This window comes from Vulpes vulpes, chromosome 3 (assembly GCF_048418805.1).
Source record: "Vulpes vulpes isolate BD-2025 chromosome 3, VulVul3, whole genome shotgun sequence".
NCBI lineage: Eukaryota > Metazoa > Chordata > Mammalia > Carnivora > Canidae > Vulpes > Vulpes vulpes.
In genome coordinates this window covers 34,872,334-34,894,907 of record NC_132782.1, presented here as the reverse complement: position 1 = coordinate 34,894,907, position 22,574 = coordinate 34,872,334, and the positions used below count along the sequence as shown (strand labels likewise).

Sequence of the window (22,574 nt, the reverse complement as noted above, 5' to 3'; positions counted from 1 at the left end):
TCTACTCATCCTATCTATTGTCATATTTCTTTTGATGTTTCTATTTCCTTACCTATTATTTCTTCTTTTGAGAGTGTTTTCTGGTTGTTTCTTATCCCTATTATTTCTTCTTTTGAGAGTGTTTTCTGGTTGTTTCTTATCACTAATGCATCCCCTTCTGTTGTCGTGTTTAATTATAAGCTTATTAAACTCGCGTGTTGTGTGTTTCAGTGTTTACTTTGGGTAATATATATGTTCATTTTGTTTCTGTTGTGTGGTTGTGTGCTGCACAACCAGGTGTCTAAATATTCTGGTCTGGGAGTTTATGTTGCTGTAGAGGTATTAGCTACTTCTTCTGACTTCTAGGAGGGCAGAGCTGGAGTCCATTATATATCTTGGGTATATCTATATATACCTAATGTATATCTTTCTGGGTTTGCATAATGGTAGTCATTGTTTCCCCAATAATAGAACATCTTAAACCTCTCTCCTTTTCTGCCAGGTCCCCAGACAGCCTCAGTTTTCAGGGATTTGGTGTCATAAGTTGGAGCAATAGAGGATGGTCTGATTTTAATTCCCATCACGCCTGAAAATTGGAGGAGAAGAATAAATGTCCAAGGGTTCAGGCTTGTTCAAACCTCTTTACAACAAGATTTCACCCCAGGAGATCCTGGGAGGCCTTGCTAACCCAGTCTTTGTTTCATTTATTACTCTTTCCTTTTTTAATATTTTGTCTGTAAACACATTTTTACCTAAGTTCAGTAATTATCTATATCTTTTGGTATTCTATTTTTTTCACATATAGGATATCCATGTTTCTACAGATTATTCTTAGATTTTTTTGTATATATATATATATTTTTTGGATTTGATTTGCCAACATATAGCATAACACCCAGTGCTCATATGCTTACATTTTAACAGGCACACAGTTTATCACAATTTTCTCAGTCATTTTCCTATTTGGGATATCTATGCCATTTTCTGTAATTTCAGTTAGACATTATACTGGGAAGAATTCAATTATATTTGTAGAATAAATTCCAAAGTATAGCATTGCTATTGTTATTGCTATGAAGAGTAACATTGCCTTACCAGTGGACTGTTTAAATTAGCGATGCCAACAGCAATAGATGTGTCATGGGAGTTTATCCAAAGTTTTGGTGGCTCTCTCATGTTATAAGTGAAAGTGTGATCATGGTGCTGCCTCTCATAAAGGGAAACACAATATTTGTTTTCAGATATGGGCATGGGATAATATGGAACAATATGTATTTTTTATAAGCACATTTTTTAAAGATTTTATTTATTTATTCATGAGAGACACAGAGAGAGAAAGAGAGACAGAGACAGACAGAGAGAGAGAGAGAGAGAGAGAGAGACAGGCAGAGGGAGAAGCAGCCTCCATGCAGGGAGCCCGATACGGGACTCGATCCCAGAACCCTGAGATCATGCCTTGGGCCAAAGGCAGATGCTCAACCGCTGAGCCACTCAGGCATCCTGAAACAATATGTATGAATATCAATATCAAGTATGGGGATGCAAATAAATAGATGAAAAGGTGACTTTTGTTATATTATATATTATTATTTTGGTCTGGTCCTTGTGCAATGATACATAAAAAGGTCCTTCTCTCAGTTGGGAAGATCCAATGAAAATATAGCATCCTCCTCAGAGCAAAAGATTGTCTTCATGTTTTCAGATCTCCATGTATCTTCTAGATAGAAATCTTAGACTTTAGTATGGCAAGAAGGCAGGACAAAATATTTGAAGTGTTCCATACAAATTTTAATGACTCAATGAAATAGAAGAAAAAACATTTTAAAAAGCAGCTATTAAAGGACACCTGGTTGGCTCAGTGGTTGAGCATCTGCCTTTGGCTCAGGTGATCCTGGAGACCTGGGATCAAGTCCCACATGGGCTCCCTGCATGGAGCCTGCTTCTCCCTCTGCCTGTGTCTCTGCTTCTCTCTGTGTCTCTCATGAATAAATAAATAAATTATATATATATATATATATATATATATATATATATGCAGCTATCAAAAAAGAAAGTCAAATATCCAGAGGCAAAAATGAAGATGGAACAAAAAATCAGAGAAATAAGCAAAATAGTTTACCCTGTGATTGACTGGTATTGGAAAATTATAGATTCTGGTAAATTAGAGTGAGAATATAGTAATACATGAGGACAGAAGGCATAGTTATGTGTCTATAGGGAGCAGGGAGTTGTAAGTAGCATTCTTACATAGATGCAGGTAGTAAGTAGGCAGACTAGAAAGGAGCTCACCCACCAGTACAGGGAATCTTTCTTCTATCTGAACTCTGGATGGAAAAAAAAAATTCATATTTAGAAATCAAAAACCCTAGCTCAGAATTTCCACTACTATTGTAGTACAGAAACTGCAAGCCAAGAAATATGCATAAAAATTGTCCCTGAGCCAGAGATGCTCCTGGGATGCCTGGCAAAAGTAAATGCAATGCTGGGAAAATATATATCACAGAAATGCTAAGGAAAAGAAAGATGGAATGATGTTATTAATATCAGAGGGGAGGGGGGAGGAAGACTGTAGGAAAAAAAAGGAGATAAAGAAGATGTAAGAAATAATTGCTCTACACATTCTATATAGAAGTCAGAAAGATATAGGAATTCCAAACTTGAATACAAGAAACAAATAGTCTAAAAATATGCACAGGAAAGGTTGCTAGTATTGCCAGGACAATTGATAAAGACAAATCATTTGGGAAACTTTAACATGTCTCAGTAATTAACAGAGAAATTATAGAGAACAATGAATAAAGTTACAGCCCCACAGTCTTCCAACCTTGATCTACAGGGCATACATATGAAATGCTGCACTCATATAACAGGGAATGCATGTTTTTGTATGGGACATTTTATTAAAATGTGTATTCTCTATTTATCAGATGTAATGGCCTATAGAGGTCACAAAACAAATCTCACCAAAAAAAATAAATAAATAAAAAATAAAAACAAACAAACAAAACAAATCTCACATAATATCAAAGAATCACTAAGCTTACCGACCCTGCTTTCTGTCTGTAATTAAGTTAGATGTCAATAGTAGCACACACCTTCTATTTGAATACTTTAAAATTATTTGAACTAATGTATCATATATATTACAGAAAGGATGATGGGGGGGCGGTGCCTGGACAACTCAGTCAGTTGAGTGACTGACTTGGGTTTGGTCACTCAGATCATGACTCAGGTCATGATCTCAGGCTCTTGTGGCATCAAGCCCTGTCTCAGCAGGGAGTCTGCTTGATTCTCTCTCTTCCCCTCCCTCTCCCTCTTTCCCCTCCTCTCTCTTTTTATCTCAAAATAAATAAATGAATCTTAAAAAAAATAACTTGCAAACTAAGAATAGTGTTTGAAAAAGAATGAATAATAGTAAAAAATTTTTAAATTTGGAATGTAAGATAAAAAGACCATATGCGGAAATTAATATATTAATTTCAATGGCATACTAAATCTATATAAAAAATCTGTAACCTTAAATGCATCCAGATAAAATTGAACAAAGGTAATGGTAAGCATAGAGTATAATATTGAAGTGAAAAAAATTTATAATGAGGATCTATGAATCCCATTTGAAAATACTAATAACTTAGGTACTTCTAGCAAAACTGGTAAAGAAAAAAAAAGACAAGAATGAGTTAATGTTAGAAAAGAGGACAAAAATAGATATACAGAGTGATTTTCTTTTTTTTTTTCTTTCCTTTTTTTGGAAGCACAAGAAGAGAGTGAACAACTAAATGCAAATAACTAGAAGCAATAAACATGTTAAATATCTGAATGAATTTATAACCATGAATATTTATTTGAAAATGTTAATTAAATGAAAATATACATTAAGTGAGAATATACTCTCCTTCCTCTCCCCACATACAAAATATGAGAACTCAGTAGTTTATGTATGAATCCTAGTACTCCTTTGTAAAAAGGATAATCCCTGTGCTACCTGAAAACTCTTAGAAAAATCCAGGAAAAGAAGCACATATCCCTAAACATTTGTGAGGTTGTATAATCCAGATCCCAAAACAAGACAAGGACAAATGATAAGTAAAATTGTCAGCCAATTTCTTATTTATGAAAACATCCTAAAAACATTAGTAGCCAATAGCAGAAAACATATGACTAAGTAGAATTTTGTCCAGGAACATATGCATTTTTTTTAGCACAGTAAAGTGAAAAGCCTTCAATTATCTCAAAAGATGATTCAACATCTGTTTATGATAAAATCTCTTTGCAAAGTAGGAACAGAAGTGTTCTTCCTTAATCTGAAAGGGAATTTTCCAGGAACCTATAGCAAATATCACTTGTTTCTTTTTAAAAGTAAAATCCAAGAAACATTCTTTTAAAAATGAAAAGCACAAAGTAAGGACCAGGGAATGCTTTCAATGCTTTTATTCTGTATAGCACTAGCAGCCCTAGACAGGATGATAAGAATGATAGTTGAAAGTCATAAAATTTGAAAGAAGTAAACAAAGCTCTCTTCTTCTGGTGAGCAATTGCCTAAATTGAAACTAACAAAAATAAAAACTCTATAGATGAACTATTGCAATCTCTAGAGGTTAACAAGAAGACTCGTTGTAAGACCAAGGTGAGAAATTAAATAGCGTGCTTATACATGATAGAAAAAGTTATAAATATTATATATTGTTACCATAGTAGGAACATCATAAAAATAAATTAATAATGGTTGTGCAATCCTTTTCTGGAGCAGAATATAAAACTTTGTTAAAAAGACCTGAAAAACAACTGCAATAGAGAGACATATAATGTTTATGGACAGAAGACAATCCTCAAATGAGTTCATTAATTCATCCCGAATGCAATCCTCAAATGTCTTTAATAAAGTATGTGTGAACACTTGACTATCCCTAACACAGAGGTAATATTGAATACTTACTTCACAATGTAGTCTGACTAGATTAAAAACACAAATTTGAAAATTCAGTTTTAAAATACTTGGAAAACATTTTGTGACATTAGAAAATAAAGTGTTTCTTAAAAAAGTAAAAACAACAAAACATAAAAATCCCACAAGTACTCAAGGGGAATACTGAAATATTATTGATTTGACCATATTAATATTTAAAATATAATAAGTATCTAGAAAATGTAAACCACAGACTTAAAAGTATGTGTAATACATATAACTCATAAGAGAATAATAGTCAAAATAAAAGAACCCCACAAAAATACCCAAAATGGTAAACAACTCAAAGGAATATGTCAAAGAATATGAATGAAAAACTTGGACATAAAATATATAAAATTTATGAACCTCACTAGTAACCAGGGAAATGCAAATTAAAGCAATAAGAAGATTTTTATACCCATCATATTGTCAAAAGTAAAAAGAAAATATAATAAGCAATTTCTCCATACATTAGTTGAAGATATTAGTTGAAGATACATATATATTCGTGGAATAAACACATTTTATATTAGTGGAAGATACACATATATTATAACCCACTACTTATACTTCTAGTTATCTAATTGGAGAAAAAAATGGCACACGTGCAAAAAGAAATGTAAAGACAAAAAATCTCTTTGCCACACTGTAATGTTGAAAATGTGGAAATAACCTCCTAGATCTCAGTAATGGAACTAGAACATAAGCTGGAATTGACTTTACAACCAAATACTACTTAGCAGTTTAAATGAATGAACCAGATCTCCATTTACATTCATGGAAAGTTAGAAAAACGTAACGCTGAGTGGGAAAAAAAAAAGGGGGGGTAAATAATATCTGTCAAATATCAAAGCTTATAAAATAATGGAGTATGTTTATTTCTAAATCTGTGCCTATGCTCATGTCTACCTATATCTACCTACTTATCAACCTACCAATCTATCTAAATCTATATAACAAAACCTGAAATGATTAACATTTACCTTAGGGTAATAACCAAGTCTGCGAGATCGAATTCATTACTGAAAAATGATATGAATGAAGGAAATATAGTAAAATAATATGTGAAAACTAGATGTGGATCATCATAGTATGTTGTATTAGTTTTGATTCTTTTATATACATACGAAGAATATCTCATAATGAAAGAAATAGAGTCTTAGAGGGAGAGAGACTTTATTGTTAGCTAAAAATGTTATTTATATGATTATTATATTTACCTTGGTTTGAGTCCCTGGCCTGCCCCATGTGCCTTATTCAATAAAGATAATAGAACCCATTTCACTTGGTTGTTTCAAGAATCAGTGAGATCCAATGAGACCTCGCGTGTACATGGGAAAATGTCTACTATAATTTGTAAGAAACTATATTAATGCAAGTTAATATTCTAAGCCCTATGTTGCAGGTTTTCAAATCTTGTGAGGTTTTCTCACTTCTAAATGAGGAAAACAAAAGAATCTTATAAAACCAGAGAATATTTTTTCATCCATGTCTAACTCAAAAATAAGCTGGAAAAAATCTATTTTAAAAATAGATTTTTAAAAAACTCTAAAGTAATGAGTCACTTGCCTGAAGTTCACTTATCTGAACTCTTTGGAACAAAAGTAGAGGAGGGAAATAAACGTTAAAAACAAATATACGACGGGTGCCTGGGTGGCTCGGCAGTTAAGCAGCCCACTCTTGATTTTGGCTCCAGGCATGATCTCAGGCGGGTGAGCTCCAGCAGTGCAGGACTCCGGGCTCAATGGGCATGTGCTTGAGATTCACTCCTCCCTCTCCCTGGGCCCCTCACCCCCGCATTCACTCCCTCTCTCTTTCTCAAATAAACCCTAAAAACAAAACAAAACAAAACAAAAAACAACCATATGAGTCCAACTATATAATGTTCTAGAAAAAGGAAAACTATGGAGAAATTTAAAAGATCAGTGGTTAATGTTCTAGAAAAAGGAAAACTATGGAGAAATTTAAAAGATCAGTGGTTCAATAAGGAGGGAGTAGGGGAAGGATGAAAGGGTACAGCACAGGAGGTTTGTAGGGCAGTGAAACTCCTCTGCGTGATCCTGTAAGCTTGGATACTTTCCCTTATGCGTGGTCAATATCCTAGTACAGGTTACGCAAAGGGTGAGCCCTCATGTAAACCGGGGACTTCGGTTAACAATTATGTATTAATGTTGGCTTATCAATGATAATCACTAGATCACCCAAATGATAAACGTTAATAGGAGTGGGGGAGAGAGACTGGATATTTGACAACTTTGTACTTTCCAATCTATTTTCCTGTAAATCTGAAACAGCTATAAAAACCAACAACAACAACAACAAAGTATATTAATTTAAAACAAACAAAAATGTATAGCACCTAAGCTAAAAACTACAATACTCGGGCTCTTATGCAACTTTCCATTTCTCATATCTGAGGTGCTCAGACATTCTCTCAGGGAATCTTTACTCTTGTTTTAGTTTTAATTTTAATAAACTCAGTATATTGATTTCCCATTTGCATTCCCAGAAAGGGTACATTCAAGGAAAGAAGACAATTATTATTATTAAACAATTTTCATCCAGTAGAAAAAAGTGGCATTTGAAGGCCTGTCAGTAGAGCCTGGCTACTTGGCATTACCTGCTTGCTTGCTTGTTTTTTTGTTTTTTTTTTTTTTAAGATTTTACTTATTTATTCATGAGAGACACAGAGAAAGGCAGAGACACAGGCAGAGGGAGAAGCAGGCTCCCTGTGGGGAGCCCCATGTGGGACTCGATCCCAGGACCCCAGGATCATGCCCTGAGCTGAAAGCAGATGGTCAACCACTGAGCCACCCAGGTGCCCCGCATTATCTGCGTCCTAATTGCCATCCTCAACCCCCCAGAAGAACCTCCTAGCTGCCCTTGAACCTCGTACCCCAAGACTTCCCAGGATCCATCAAGTACATGATTAATACCCGTCACCCCCAAAGGCCTTCAAAGATGGCTCCAGGACTGTGACTGAAGTATCTCCTGATCGTGGTGTCTTTGCCTTATTTGTTGTTGAAATTTTTGAGTATCAGGCACGAATACAAACACTCAAAGAGGCAGAGCAACTCGGTGGAGATTTAGGATAGAAGTGAGAAACCAACCAACACGGATGAAAATGAAGACTGCAAAAAAAATATGTACAGCTTTAGAAATCCTTACTCTTAATTTCTGTATTGCTGGTTTACAGTTTTCCATGTGATAACGTAATAATGAATCACGCAGGAAAGATTAAATTAGCTTCCACATGTTCTTTTTCTGAAGCTAGAAAAGCACTTAAATTTCTTTGGAAATATTTTTATCTGATCCATATTTTTTAAAGTATGAGTTGTCCACATCTCCCCGAGGTCTTCTGTGTGCTCTCATGTTGAACTTCACTGCAGCTCTGAATGTGGAGTCTCAAATTGCCTCTTTATAGCTCTGCACTGCAGTTCTATGAGCAATTGTAGCCTGATCCTCATTGTATAACAAGTACCTAAAATAGGGTCTACACAGAAGGATTCAGTAGGTACTTGCCGAAAGGTGTAACTTTGATTTTCTAGAAATTTTCAATTGTTTTGGAATTCTTGTGTTAACGACATTCGATAAATTAAGTTGAACGTTTTAAGAAACAACAAGAGGATATAGAAAAGCAAATATCTTATAATTTTTTTTTTCAGACGAAAGAATTGTCAACATGCAAGTTCAGACAGTTACGAAATTCAAAACAATTACTAATGTTATTGGATATTTAAAGGGCTTGACATCTCCAGGTAAGGAGGGGTACAGATTCTATATGTATTAATCTATTAAACTGTCACAAGAAAATGCTCTGTAACAATGTAAGAGCGTAATTAAATGTCCCACTGTAGCTGTAGCTCGTTCTTACTGCTCGAAGAGTGAGTCAGTCAGTATGAAACCAAGAAGTAGGTCTTTATTCTCTTTCTTACTTTCTTCAAAAATAAATCTAAATAGAGAGCGTAAGGGGGGGGGGGGAAGAAACCAAAATGAGAAAAGAGTTTAGACTCGTTAAATTGGCATGTTCCTTATGAAGAAAAGCTACCCAAACCAGCGTGGGTTTTTTGTCTGTTTGTTCTTCGTCAACGTACCATAACCACTGGAGTTTTTTATTTTATCAAGAGAGGACCTTTTAGGGGAAAAAAAAAAAAAAGTTTTGTGATGTCTTTTTCTTTCTTTCTTTTTTTTTAAAGTAAACATGTTTATCTCCAAAAATGAATCTTTCAGGGTTAACCTATGTTCTCTGTCTGGCCCGTGGTCTACTGACAGTTCGGCCTCACGTCTGCGTGGCTTTAGGTTTTGAAGATGCTGATGGAAATGGTCCCCTAGCTGAACTTTAAATAATTTTACACCTCATGTAGGGATGTCCATGGCGTCTTCAGATAACATCATGTAGGCTAAAAAAGTAAAACTAACGAATACATGTATTAATGAAGAGAGTAGTAGCAACACTTCTGAATACACTGAGGTTGAGCCGCGTAGCATTCTAGAAAGTGGCACAAACTTGTGCCACTTCTGTTGATTTGGTTGGGATATTTACTCAGGTTCTCCCTGGAGAATTATTTTTCTCCACAACTTCAGTCAAATTGCCCCATAATTGATAACCCAGAGAGTTTTGAGATCAGGTTTTACATCTCTCCAAGTTTCCTGCCAGCTCTTAAAATATTTACGGAAGGTTCATATTCCCTCTAATTTCTTTCCAGTAGCAATGTTGAACAACCTCTGATTTTAATGTCTTTAAATGCAAGGTATAAATGGATTTGGAAATTGTTATAGTTGCATTTCAACTATTTCAACAAATTTCCATCGTAAGAATCTCTAATTGAGGCACCAGAAATATTTATCATCATTGCTACATGTGCTAGTTTTTGTAGAAAAACCAAATTATACAAAACTCGCTTTAGGGTAAAATAACTTTCCTAACTGAAATTCAATATAGGAAAAAAAAATCAGTTTCTTAAAATCAATTTACCAGTAGTATTCTTCAGTGTGTAATAGACAAAGCTTCTCAAATTCTGTTTATTTGAATTCTACGCAAAAATATTGGCTGTTCACTCACCTGATTTTCTTATTTAATGACTCTGAAAATTAGAAACGATCATTAAGGCTTTTAGATATGGTTTATCTAGAATACAGATAATCCCAAGCAGAACTTTCACACATATCTGGGAGGTGAGTAAATAAATTCCCTGTGTTTCAACATTTGCAATCATTCTCTTTATATCATTAATTAAATTTTGATAAAATGCTGGCAGATCAAATTCATTGCTGCTTTTAAAATCAGTATGGAAAACTGAAATAACTTCATGCAATGATTTCCCATCAAATGGCTTTTTGACGCCATGAGGTAAAGGAGTAATTCATTCCTTCCCCATACAGGTAGTATTTGCTATGTGTCAGACACTGTCCCAAGTGCCTTACACATATAGTAAGTCACTTACAACTCAAAGTTACTGAATGATGTACGTTTTCTTTGTATTTCCATTTTTTTTTTAAGATTTTATTTATTTATTCATGAGAGACACACAGAGAGAGGCAGAGACACAGGCAGAGGGAGAAGCAGGCTCCCTGCGGGTAGCCAGGTGTGGGACTCGATCCCAGGACCCTGGGGTCACGCCCTGAGCCAGAAGCAGATGCTCAACCGCTGAGCCACCCAGGCGTCCCTGTATTTCCATTTTTAATTTAAGAAATTAAGGCATAAAGAGCTGAGATAAACTTTCCAAGGTCACCCACCTCGTAAATTGAATATCCTGGGTCCAAACCCGAGCAGGCTGTCTTCAGTGTCTGCGCCATTGAGCTACAGGACATCTCTGAGTAAAATGGCACTCGGTGTAGAAATCTTTTTACACGGATGTGTGGGGGCACTTGATGAAATAAATGGAATTCTATACCAGTAACACTTAGTGGCAGCAAAATCAGAGGAAACTCTGGAGATTTGCTTTTATTCCACCTTATTATCGACAATAGTCAGTCTCTTTATGTTGTATCTGATGGATTTTATATGTTCTATGAAATATGTGAGAAGAAAACTTTTACAGTACTTGGATGACTGTTGATGTTGATTTTTTTTTTTTCCTTCAGAGAAACCAGAGGAGCTAAAACTCTGAGTTGGAGGCTGTAATTAATTCCCCAAATACTTCATTTATTTCAAAATCCATATATGACTGCCACATTGTTTGATATTTACAGCTACTGAATAACCGCTCCCCGTCACATGTATTAATAGTTCATTAATATTTACTGAGCATACACACATTGTTTACAGGGCACTTCCCACTATGATCCTGGAAAAATGTTAGATAAAGGTTTCACTGTGGCATATTTGTATCCTTCCTTAATTAATATGCATGTTGCAAAGGACAGTAATATGGGTCTAAGCTTTGGAATCATAATTGAGTCCAGCAGCTGCCTCTGCTTTGATATACACAGATGTGTGAACCAAGACAGTTGGGTGAAAAATGTTAAAGCAGGTCTTAATTATTAGGACAGTTTTACATAATTGTGGCCCAGTTGTGCGATAGGATTATGTAAATGTCATTAAATTCATTGTTGAGGTCTATATTTTGTTTTAATGGCCCTCGTTCCCTTCTCTTTGCAGACCGCTATATCATAGTTGGCAGCCAGCATCTCACGGCGCCCAGTTCTGACGGACAAGAATGGGCTAGCAGCACGGCCGTAATCACAGCTTTCATCAGGGCCTTGATGTTAAGAGTCAAGAAAGGGTGGAGGCCAGACCGCACAATCGTTTTCTGTTCATGGGGAGGAACAGCTTTTGGCAATATTGGCTCATATGAATGGGGAGAGGTAAATGCACACCGATTATTATGCTTCTCTCGCCCCCGTGCTCTCGCTCTCTCTCTCTCTCTCTCTCTTTTCGACTAAAGTTGACTCAATAAAGCCGTGGAAGCCAGGGATAAGAATGTACCTTGCAGCAAAGTTGTCCCATCTGCTAACTTGCTAAGATCCCCCATAAAGAAGGAGGGGGGATTAGAACACAGTGAATTGTGTGTGCTCGGCAACAATCTTATCTTGTTGCTCCCAGACCAACAGACTCATCAGAGTCATGGACCCACGATTGCATTTTCCCGCTTAGTGTGTTTCTCCTCAGACGAGCTTGACAGGTACTGGACAAGAAAAGATGAGCTGATGCATACAATCACTTTTTTTTTTTTTTTTTTTGACTTTCTGGCAATGATCTAGAATTAGGAAACAGTCTCCTATGTTGAATATCTACTACCTTCGCCTCATACCGTAGCTACACGGTATGTAGATTGGCTTCAAAGTAGGGGTCTCCTTTCTTTTCCCCTTTCTCCTCCCTTCCTCCACCCCATCCTCCTTCTATTCTTACATCTCTCTCTCTGATCCTTCTTTCCCACAAATCTATTAACCGACCGGCCTACCTAAACTGCCTTAGGAAGGCTTTGTCCAAATGAAGTCTAGATGCATTGCGTCATAGCTAGAAGCCACTGGTACCTTTCAGTTTCAAATGCTTTTCATAGGTCTGAGTTTCGCAGGTGCATTGTATTTTTAATGGGATACGACAACTGATAATTGGATTGATGCCGTATTAAAAACAATGAGAACGTTGTAAAGCTCTTAGATATTCTATTTATGATTTTTTTTAAAAGAAGGCTAGTAGAGAAGTGTAGGAAAAATCTCTACAGTTTTCTCTAGGAAAATAAAACTATTTGATGCTCTAATTTATTTACAAACTCAGCTTTGGAGGAAAAAACAAACTTAAATATCTAATAGGAAATTCTCCTATTTCATTTTTTTTTATTTAGGTACTCAAAAAGAAAGTTAAAATATCTATTGACTTCAAAGAAAATATCAAAATGATACAAAAGAAAATAGCAAGTGTCTTTTTAATTTGAAGAAAAAGAAGTCTTAAAAATGGAAAAACTTTAGTGTAGAATTTATCAAGATATACATATTGTAAATTAGATTATTTTTCTTTCCTCAAATTAGTTCTGTGAATATCTGTTCCATTTTCAAGAGAACTAAATCAAATGAATAAATTCTATCGCTGAAAGAAGGTCTTTAAATTGACAAATTTTTAGTAAGATGGAAAATGTAAGAGCTGAACCAACCTCTCAGACTTTTAATCCAAATTACTTACTTCAAAGACATAAACAAGTTAAAAAACAATTTGGAAAATATATTTGTGTTTGGAGCTGATTTTAGTATTTCAGAATTTTTTTCATCATAAAATAATTATTTTAGTTTCTTGCAACAGTAAGTTACATTTTTTAAAAAGTTCTTAAAGAATCTTTTTAAATTCCAAAAATTTATTCCATTATATCATATGGCCTTCTCCATATCTATCTAGTGACTTTCACATTGAATTTATGTCATCCTAAATTAACATGCATATTTCTAAGCTATGTTCTCAAAGTAGGCTTGTCCAACATTAGTCGTCGCTAACATACATCCTGAGCCATGCGAGGGGGAGTGCATTGCAAAAAGTCTTTGAATTTTTTTAAGCATCGAGCATCATTGCCTGTAAACTGAATCAATGTGGCCTTGCATGTATGTGGACAATTATATTTTCATCATTCCCACTCATTTAAAATATTTATTAAATGAATCTTACAGAGAGGTAGCTGAATTTTCAACTTAAAATAGGGGTCACGTACTGGTTTGCTAGGGAGGCTGGCTCTCACAGTCTCCTGACTCCTAGTGTTGGAGGAAGAAAGCTAGGTTCCTAAGGCATGAAGTAGGACAGGTTTTTTTAGGTGTTTTCTATGGAATTGTCACCATGACGATTAGTTATTATTAAATATCTGTGCAAAAGGGAGGGATTTGACAGTGGCACCTTAGTAATAGCCTCAGTGGTCTTCAGTTTTGGGGGACAGGGCTCAGCTAGAAAAACTAGTCTGCGGAAATCATTTTATGCTACTCATGTGCATAAAATGCATCGGGTTTTATTTCCAGTAATATGTTCAGGGACAAAGGTGTATTATGCCCCATTTTGCTCAGGATAAAGAGCTACTTCATGTAAAACGTAGCTCATTGTCTCAAAGGAAAGGCCTACTTTGATTAATCGCTAAAGTAGTTTACCCATGTCTCTTCTCTGATTCAGTAGCTATAAAATTAAGTGCTGAGGCTAGAGCAGACTTTCCATTCTGCACTCTCTAGTTGAAGCTTATTCTATGTGAGCCATGTAAGAACATTTTCTTCTAAGATTTGACTTTATTCAGGAACATGCTTAAAACTATTTTGTCATGTGTGAGGCGTAACTCCTTATCCCCTTTATTTAAAATCCTTTCGGGACCTTGGTACACTCTAACACACTACATTTTTTTAAAAAGAGTAGTTGTGTAATGTAATGATTTTAAGTAGGGAGTGTTTACGGTTCAACACATCACTGACAACGTAAAATGTGTTACTTTTACTTATGGAGCTTTTTGGTTTGTTTTGGTTTGGTGTGGTTTCAGGATTTCAAGAAGGTTCTGCAAAGAAATGCTGTGGCTTACGTTAGTCTCCATAGTCCCATAAGGGGTAACTCAAGTCTGCATTCCATGGCTTCACCATCTCTTCGGCAACTGGTAATAGAGGTAAGATGAACTACTTTTTCATCTAATTCTCTGTAATTTGCCATGTCCTGATGTTTTCACTTATTTTTTTTAATATGCACAAAGCCATCTAAGTTTTTAAGAAATAATCTGTTTATATTTTTTATCAATATTCCTTTAGCCAGTTTCTTACATTCTGCACTCACTATGGTGATAGTTATAGATTTTTACAGTTAACAGAGAACTATGTAAAAATGTCAATTTATTTCTTAAATAACTTAGCTCTCCAGTTCCCAATTCTGTTAATCTTGACATTTTGTGGTAAACGTGGCTATTTTTAGATTTCTTCCCCTTCATTCATGTTTTGAGCAAATTTGAGACCTGCCCTATCCTTTCAACAACACCCTAAGCCCCCTAAAAGCAGGATCTGTGTCCAGTCTCTAGAATATAGTGGTAACTAATTCCAAGATAGCTAGAAAATAGTATTTGAAAAATGCTTATGGAAAGGGATAGCATGCATTTTCCTACAGAATGACTTGAAATAAATTACGTAGTTTGTGATAATGTCTCACTAGAGTTTTTTTTTTTTTTTTTTAAGAAAAATTTAGTCACTCTTTAGTTAAGCATTTTAACTCTTGATTTCTGCTCAGGTCATGATGTCAGGGTCCTGAGGTAATCCCAGCATCAGGCTCTGCCCTCAGCACAGAGTCTGCTGGAAATTCTCTCCCTCTGCCCCTCCCCCTGCTCGAGCTCACTCACTACCCGCCCCCCAAATACATACATACACACATACCTACATACAGAAAATCTTTAAAAAAAACTAGTCACTCTGGACCCTTTCAAAGAATTTTTCAGAACATCTTTCCTGTTGATTAGTTGATTCTGTGCTTTTATTTTTACATTCTTTTTATGACTTACCCTACAGATGAAATGATGTGTGTTATTTCTCAGAAGGAAAGTAATATTGCCAGCCCTGGGGGGTGGTTTCTTCCCAACCCAAAGGGTTACTGGTATATATTAGAAATGACCTTTTGGATGCCCACAGAGTTTCCAGTGAGTATCCTAGAAACTGAGCTAGAAAAAGAGAGGGATAATGAACGGTGCTTTAGTTTAGCCATAATGCCTGATTGAAATGTAATGCAAACTAACATTTTATGACTTTCATAAAGCATTTTCTAGTTTAATAGTTTTCATTGACATTTCCATATGTAGTATAATAAAGAAGATATTATGAGAGATGAAATAGATAAATCCGTACATTTGAGAACAGCCAAACCCCACTGTGCGTGTCCTAAATTATATGCAGGTCTGTAAGTGACTTCCTCAGGTGCTTTATACTGCTTTGCATTCTGTGACTTGTACCTGCCTGGAAAAAACTCAGAAGAAGAAACAGCTGCAGATGTCTCTGTTAGGAGGTTAAGCTATTTCTGTACAAGTGAGTGTCCAGGAAGAAAGTGTGAGTTCAAGTATCTGGCAACTGGGGAGGGTCAGTTGAAAATTTTTGTTCTGTCTCATATGTTATAATATTGGTATTTTGAGAACCTCGGAAGATAGGGAATCGGTGATATTCATAAGCAAATAGAAATAACAAACTAATAAGGACTGTCAAATCTATAGAAATATCTATCTATAGAAATGTCTGAGAATATACTGCTTTTAGAATACCTTTGCACATCTTATAACAGAACTGCAAAATACTAGAATTTAAACCTAATTATCTAAAAGTATGACATGGTTTCTCAATAATGGATAGTGATATGGAAGATGTACCTTCTTATCTGTTTGGGGAAGAAAACTTTTTGTTCTATGGTTGAAAATGTTTCTATACTAATTTGAGAATTGGTATATAAATTCTAATTTATTCGAAGAAAATTTCCTTTCAGTTGAGAGAGAGCCTATGTATGTTGACTATAGGACAACTTAGAAAGGTAGGATTATCACAAATTCAAACAAAAGCATATGCAGTTTTTATTTTATTTTTTAATTTTTTAAAGATTTTATTTATTTATTCATGAGAGACAGAGAGAGAGAGGCAGAGACACAGGCAGAGGGAGAAGCAGGCTTCCTGCAGGGAGCCCGATGTGGGACTCGATCCCAGGACCCTGGGGTCATGACCCAAGCTGAAGGGAGATGCTCAACCACTGAGCCCCCCCAGGCATCCCAGTATATGCAATTTAAAAAATGAGTATAATGGGGATCCCTGAGTGTGCAGTGGTTTATTGCCTGTGTTCCACCCAGGGCGTGAATCTGGAGTCCCAGGATCAAGTCCCACGTTGGGCTCCCTGCATGGAGCCTGCTTCTTACTCTGCCTGTGTCTCTGCCTCTCTCTGTGTGTGTCTCTCTCTCTCTCTCTCTATCATGAATAAATAAAATTAAAAAAAAATGAGTATTACTTAACTGTATTGAGTTTTATTAACACAAAACAAAGTAAATATGGAAATTTAAGACAGATTTACATATAATAATTTAATGCCACCTTTCTTTAAAATATATAAGGACACTTAAAAATAGAAAGATGAAGAGAATTGAAAGAAACAAAACCTCACAGTAATTTATATAATTTAAAATAATTGAACACTAGTGGCATTTCAAAAAAGAAAGATTGAAAATGTTCCTTTCAAAAAATAAAAGGAGGGATCCCTGGGTGGCGCAGCGGTTTGGCGCCTGCCTTTGGCCCAGGGCGCGATCCTGGAGACCCGGGATCGAATCCCACATCGGGCTCCCGGTGCATGGAGCCTGCTTCTCCCTCTGCCTGTGTCTCTGCCTCTCTCTCTCTCTCTGTGACTATCATAAATTAAAAAAAAAAAAAAAAAAAAAAAAAAAAAAAGGGATCCCTGGGTGGCACAGCGGTTTGGCGCCTGCCTTTGGCCCAGGGCGCGATCCTGGAGACCCGGGATCGAATCCCACATCAGGCTCCCGGTGCATGGAGTCTGCTTCTCCCTCCGCCTGTGTCTCTGCCTCTCTCTCTCTCTCTCTGTGACTATCATAAATTAAAAAAAAAAAAAATTAAAAAAAAATAAAAATAAAAGGAACTGGAGTGTCTGGGTGGCTCAAGTCGGTTAAGCATCTGACTCTTGATTTCGGCTCAGGTCACAATCTCAGGGCTATAGAATCAAGGCCTGCATCAGGCTCCATGCTCAGCGGGGAATATACTTGAGATTCTCTCTCTCCCCCTCTGCCCTTCACCCCAATCTCTCTCTCTCTCTCTCAAATAAATGCATGTCTTTTTTTTAAAGGAACTAATTATAACAGAATATATGTAACTTAACTTGCAAAGCTTTATCAGTCTTCAGGACTTTGTAGTTCATCAGCTTACTTAGATCTTACCATATACAAATACATGTTTCATATTGTCTAGTGTAAACCAAACAACCAAACAAAAACAAATTAAAAATGATTTTTCTACAAAGAACAATGTTTTTTTTATAAAGCATGATGACTGAATTGTGGATGACATAAGATTATACACAATATACTCTTGTATAACCATGTACAGAATCAGAAATACCTCACTACGTTCATGTCATGGAATTAAATATGTCAGATGGAATCTTTAAAGATTAATACAAAGTACTGCATTTATTTTAAAAATCTAGACAGATATAGGATATTTTAATGGATTATAAGCTTGATAAAAAACAAAACTGTGAAATGGTCGCCCTAAATCAAATACCAGAGAGATTTAAATTTCATTAATAATGTGTTATCTCTATTAAGGAGGGTGATAGTTTCATTGTCCTTGGTCCATTAGACCTTAGTATGCTATTATTTTTGTTTCAGTTAGACTTACTGGATGAATTACAATAATAGTTTACATAAAGTAAAATCCACAACCCCCCCTTTTTTAAAAAGATGTATTGGGATGCCTGGGTGGCTCAGTGGTTAAGCGTCTGCCTTTGGCTCAGGGCGTGATCCCGGGGTCCTGGGGTCAAGTCCCACATCAGGGTCCCTGCAGGGAGCCTGCTTCCCCCTCTTCCTATGTCTCTGCCTCTCTCTCTCTCTCTCTCTCTCTTTGTCTCTCATGAATAAATAAATAAAATCTTTTTAAAAAATTAAAAAAGAGATGTATTTATTCGAGAGAAAGAGACAGTGTGTGCAAGCAAGGGGAGGGGCAGAGGGAGAAGGAGAAAGAATCTTATGCCGGCTCCCCACTGAGTGCAGAGCCTGCTGTGGGACTTGATCCCATGACCTTGAGGTCAGGACCTGAGCTGAAACCAAGAGTTGTATGCTTAACCGACTAAGCCACCCAGGCGCCCCTCAAATTCTCCCTTCTTATGTATCCAGGATGATGAAATTTGACAAATGTGTACAAACATGTAAACACCAGCACAATCAAGATATACAGTATTTCCATCCCCTAAAAGTCCCATCAGAGCCCTTTGCATTCAGTCTCCTCTCTTCATTCCTAGCTCCTGACAAAGACTGATCTGACTTGGGCCAAAATGGTTTTATCTTTCAGAATAGCATGAACAACGGAATCCTTCGGTATACAGGCCTTTCTGTGTGGCTTCTCTTCTTTAGCATAATGATTTTTAAAATATGTCCATCTTGAAAAGGGAGCCCTCTTGCACTGTTGGTGGGAATGCAAACTGGAGCAGCCACTCTGGAAAAAAGTGTGGGGGTTCCTCAGAAAGTTAACCACAGAACTCCCTTATGACCCAGCACTTGCACTACTAGGTATTTATCCAAAGAATACAAAAATAGTGATTCAAAGAGGCCCAGGAACCCCAATGTTGATAGTGATAGTGTCCACAGCAGCCAAACTATGAAAGGAGCCCAGATGTATATCTACAGATGAATGGACAGAGAAGATGTGTTACATATATATGTACACACAGACACACACAAATATACATATATATACATATATATACAAAAGAATAATACTCAGCCATCAAAAATAATGAAATTTTGCCATTTACAATGACATGGATAGAACTAGAGGGTTTTATGCTAAATAAAATAAGTCAGAGAAAGAAATACCATATGATCTCACTCATATGTGGAATTTAAGAAACAGATGAACATGGACGACAGGAAGGAAAAATAAAATAAGACAAAATCAGAGAAGGAGGCAAGCCATTAGACACTCTTAGCTATAGCAAACAAACGGAAGGTCGCTGGAGGGGAGGTTGGTGGGGGGACGTGAGGGCACGTGATGGAATGAGCACTGGGTGTTGTATGCAGCTGATAAGTCACTAAATTCTACCCCTGAAGCTAATGATACAGTATGTGTTAACTAAATCGAATTTAAATTAAAAAAAATTAAATATGTCTATGTTGTCACCCGTGTCAGTAGTTTTACAACATCTAGATGACAAGGATAATAAGTCAGCCATGTCTTTGATGAATGCAGTACCTTTGGAGCTCTTCCTTCAGCTTGGCACTCTAACTTTGATTTTGAAACAAAGAGAAATAAAAGCACTGACATTAAGGAAAGAATTCCCTGAAACTATTCTACTAAATTTGAATTAAATCATCCTGAGTGGAGAGGATAAAATCTTTCGAAGATTCAGAAATGCTTAATGACTGTAGGTTTTTCTTAAAATTCATGAAAGAGTGTCCTTAAAAAAATATTACCTGGAGAATAATGAAAACTAATGGTTACCAAAGCTCGGTAATAGGAACTTGTGAGTTAATTCTACCGCTCTTTCTTCTTTGGTGTTTACTTGGAAATGTTCATTATAACTTGAAAAAACCCCTAAAAATAGTGAAATTTTAAAAGTTGTAACAGTGATAACTAATAAATTCATTTTGTCTTCTGAAAGGAGTAATAACCCACCAGTGAGGTGCCCACTGAATGGTAAATAAGAGGCAAGAACTAAGGCTTTACGTGGTTGATTTCTTTCTGTTAGTTTTGTTAATATTTTGTATATACATTTCTGCTTCTTTTGTGCTACCAATAATTTTACCAAAAAAAATTATTGTCACTTAATTAGCTTGTAAGTTTTAGAATTAAAAATCTCAATTCAAAAAAAACCAAAAAAACTCACTTCAAAAAACTAAAAAAAATAATATTTTTCTTAAAATCCCCATTTCGTAAATATGTTTTTTCAAAATATAAATTACCTATTTCCTTCACAAAAATGTTAACTTTCTCTTAATATTTTCTTTTCTTTTGCATTTTGCTATGCAAAAATACAGTGAAATGACTTTTTCAGTTTATAATGGTAATGTTAATATGTGCATTGTGGACATCAGAGAAGTATGTCAATTACAGAAAACTAAGAATTTTTGGTAAGATCCAGTAAAATATTTTAAATTTGGTTAAATTTTAAAATCTCATCTACATAGTACTATATGAGATTCTGGTGTGAATTTCCTACTTTTTACTCCATGGTCGGTGGTCATTTGGATTTGGATGATTATTTCTAGTTTTTGGTTATAATGAATATAGTTGCTATAATTATTCTTGTGGTGTTGGTAGAATGAGCACACTCATTTTTCTTGGGTATTTATCTAGAAATGAAATCACTAGGTCACAAGGTAGACACATGATCAACTGCCAAAACATTTCCCAAAGTATCGATTATAGGACCACCAGCAATGTGTGAAAATAGTTGCCCTATAGCAACGCATTGATGTATGTGAGTATGTCTTTCTGGGTGTTAATCTGAATTTCTTTGATGATTAATCATGTGGATATCTTAAAGGATCACTTAGGTCTTTTTCTTCTTGAAAAAAAAAAAGAGAATTGTTCATCTTTGTCTAACCCATATGTAAGAGTTCTTTATATATGTGCAATTCCAGTTTTTTTTTGTTGGTCATATATCATATATTGTGAATTCCTCTTCTAGTCTGTGGCTTGACATTTCGCTCTCTTCCTGGTCTCAACACACCTTACGTTTTAATCTCACTGAAATCTTCTAAATGGTATTTCTTGTTCCAGTATTTTATATAAACCATGGTGAACTTCGTTTAGTAGTGATATTGAAGGCACATTATAAACCTTCATTATTCTCTCATCCACAAACATTCGAGCCCTTACTCCCCCTTCTCTCTCTCTCTCTCTCTCCACTCTGTGTGTGTATTTATATATACTGTGTATATATATAGTGAATATTCATACATATATATGCACAAACACTATGGATGGTATAATATTCTACAGGTGTGGAGTACCCAGGCCCCTAAATGAGGCAGGAGTAAATGATCTTCACAAGATCCACTTTTTTAGAAGAAAACTCTTTCCTGAAAACAATTCCTATTGGTCCCTAAATGTACAATAGAGGATACACAGGTCAATGCCCTCTTCATTAATGAAATGCAACCACCTCCACGCAAAGTCAGTTATGAAACTCAAGATAAAATAAGATTTCTCCCTACATAATAATTTTAAATATTAGGATGCAGTACAAACCCATGCATCCCTCTGTGCATACAGTGCTGTTTCACAATTATTTTTGTTATTTTTTAAAGATTTTATTTATTCATGAGAGACACAGAGAGAAAGAGAGAGAGGCAGAGGGAGAAGCAGGCTCCATGCAGGAAGCCCGACGTGGGACTCAGTCCCGGGTCCCCAGGATCATGCCCTGGGCCGAAGGCAGACACTTAACTGCTGAGGCACCCGGGGATCCCTCACTTATTTTTTGAAATCATATTTCATAGTTCACAGAAGGTACTGATTTTGCCTTTAGAAAAACAGAATTTGACCATACATATATTAGTCAGTGCTCTGTAAGTCTCAAGTAAATAGTGAGGAAATTTCTAAGAGGTTATTTCAGGAAAGCCTGAAGCATTCGTACATATGAAAGTAGTCAATCTCACTATATTCTTCTTAAATGTCACTTTTGAAGCACCTGCCAGACACTGGCAAACCTGATCCAAACCAAAGGATTGCCTCAATATTATGAAACAGTCCACAGGATAGACAGTGTTATTTTTTTTTTAAGTCTCTGAAAAAAAGCAGCAGATATATATATATATATATATATATATATATATATATATATACACACTTTTATAGTGTTTTTGTAAAAAGTTTCCACGTTTTATTTTTTAGTACCAAGAACTACCCACCAGGAAATATAGTACATATATTTTAATTCAACTGCATTCATTTGTGCCTTGAGTCCAGAACCAGACTACGTACGGTATTACCTCCTTATGAACACCCCCAGTCTGTTGCA

The 22,574-nt window shown here is 35.8% G+C and overlaps 1 protein-coding gene across 4 annotated transcripts in view; it reads left to right on the top strand.

Moving 5' to 3' along the window:
• NAALADL2 (N-acetylated alpha-linked acidic dipeptidase like 2) overlaps positions 1-22,574 on the top strand; it is an 878,960-nt gene that overhangs the window by 574,581 nt on the left and 281,805 nt on the right. For all 4 annotated transcript variants that reach the window (XM_026007770.2, XM_072752176.1, XM_072752175.1 and 1 more), the window contains 3 exons: positions 8,593-8,685; positions 11,529-11,734; positions 14,368-14,487. In XM_026007770.2, coding sequence (XP_025863555.2) covers positions 8,593-8,685; positions 11,529-11,734; positions 14,368-14,487 — 419 coding nt within the window. The remainder of the gene's footprint in view (positions 1-8,592; positions 8,686-11,528; positions 11,735-14,367; positions 14,488-22,574) is intronic.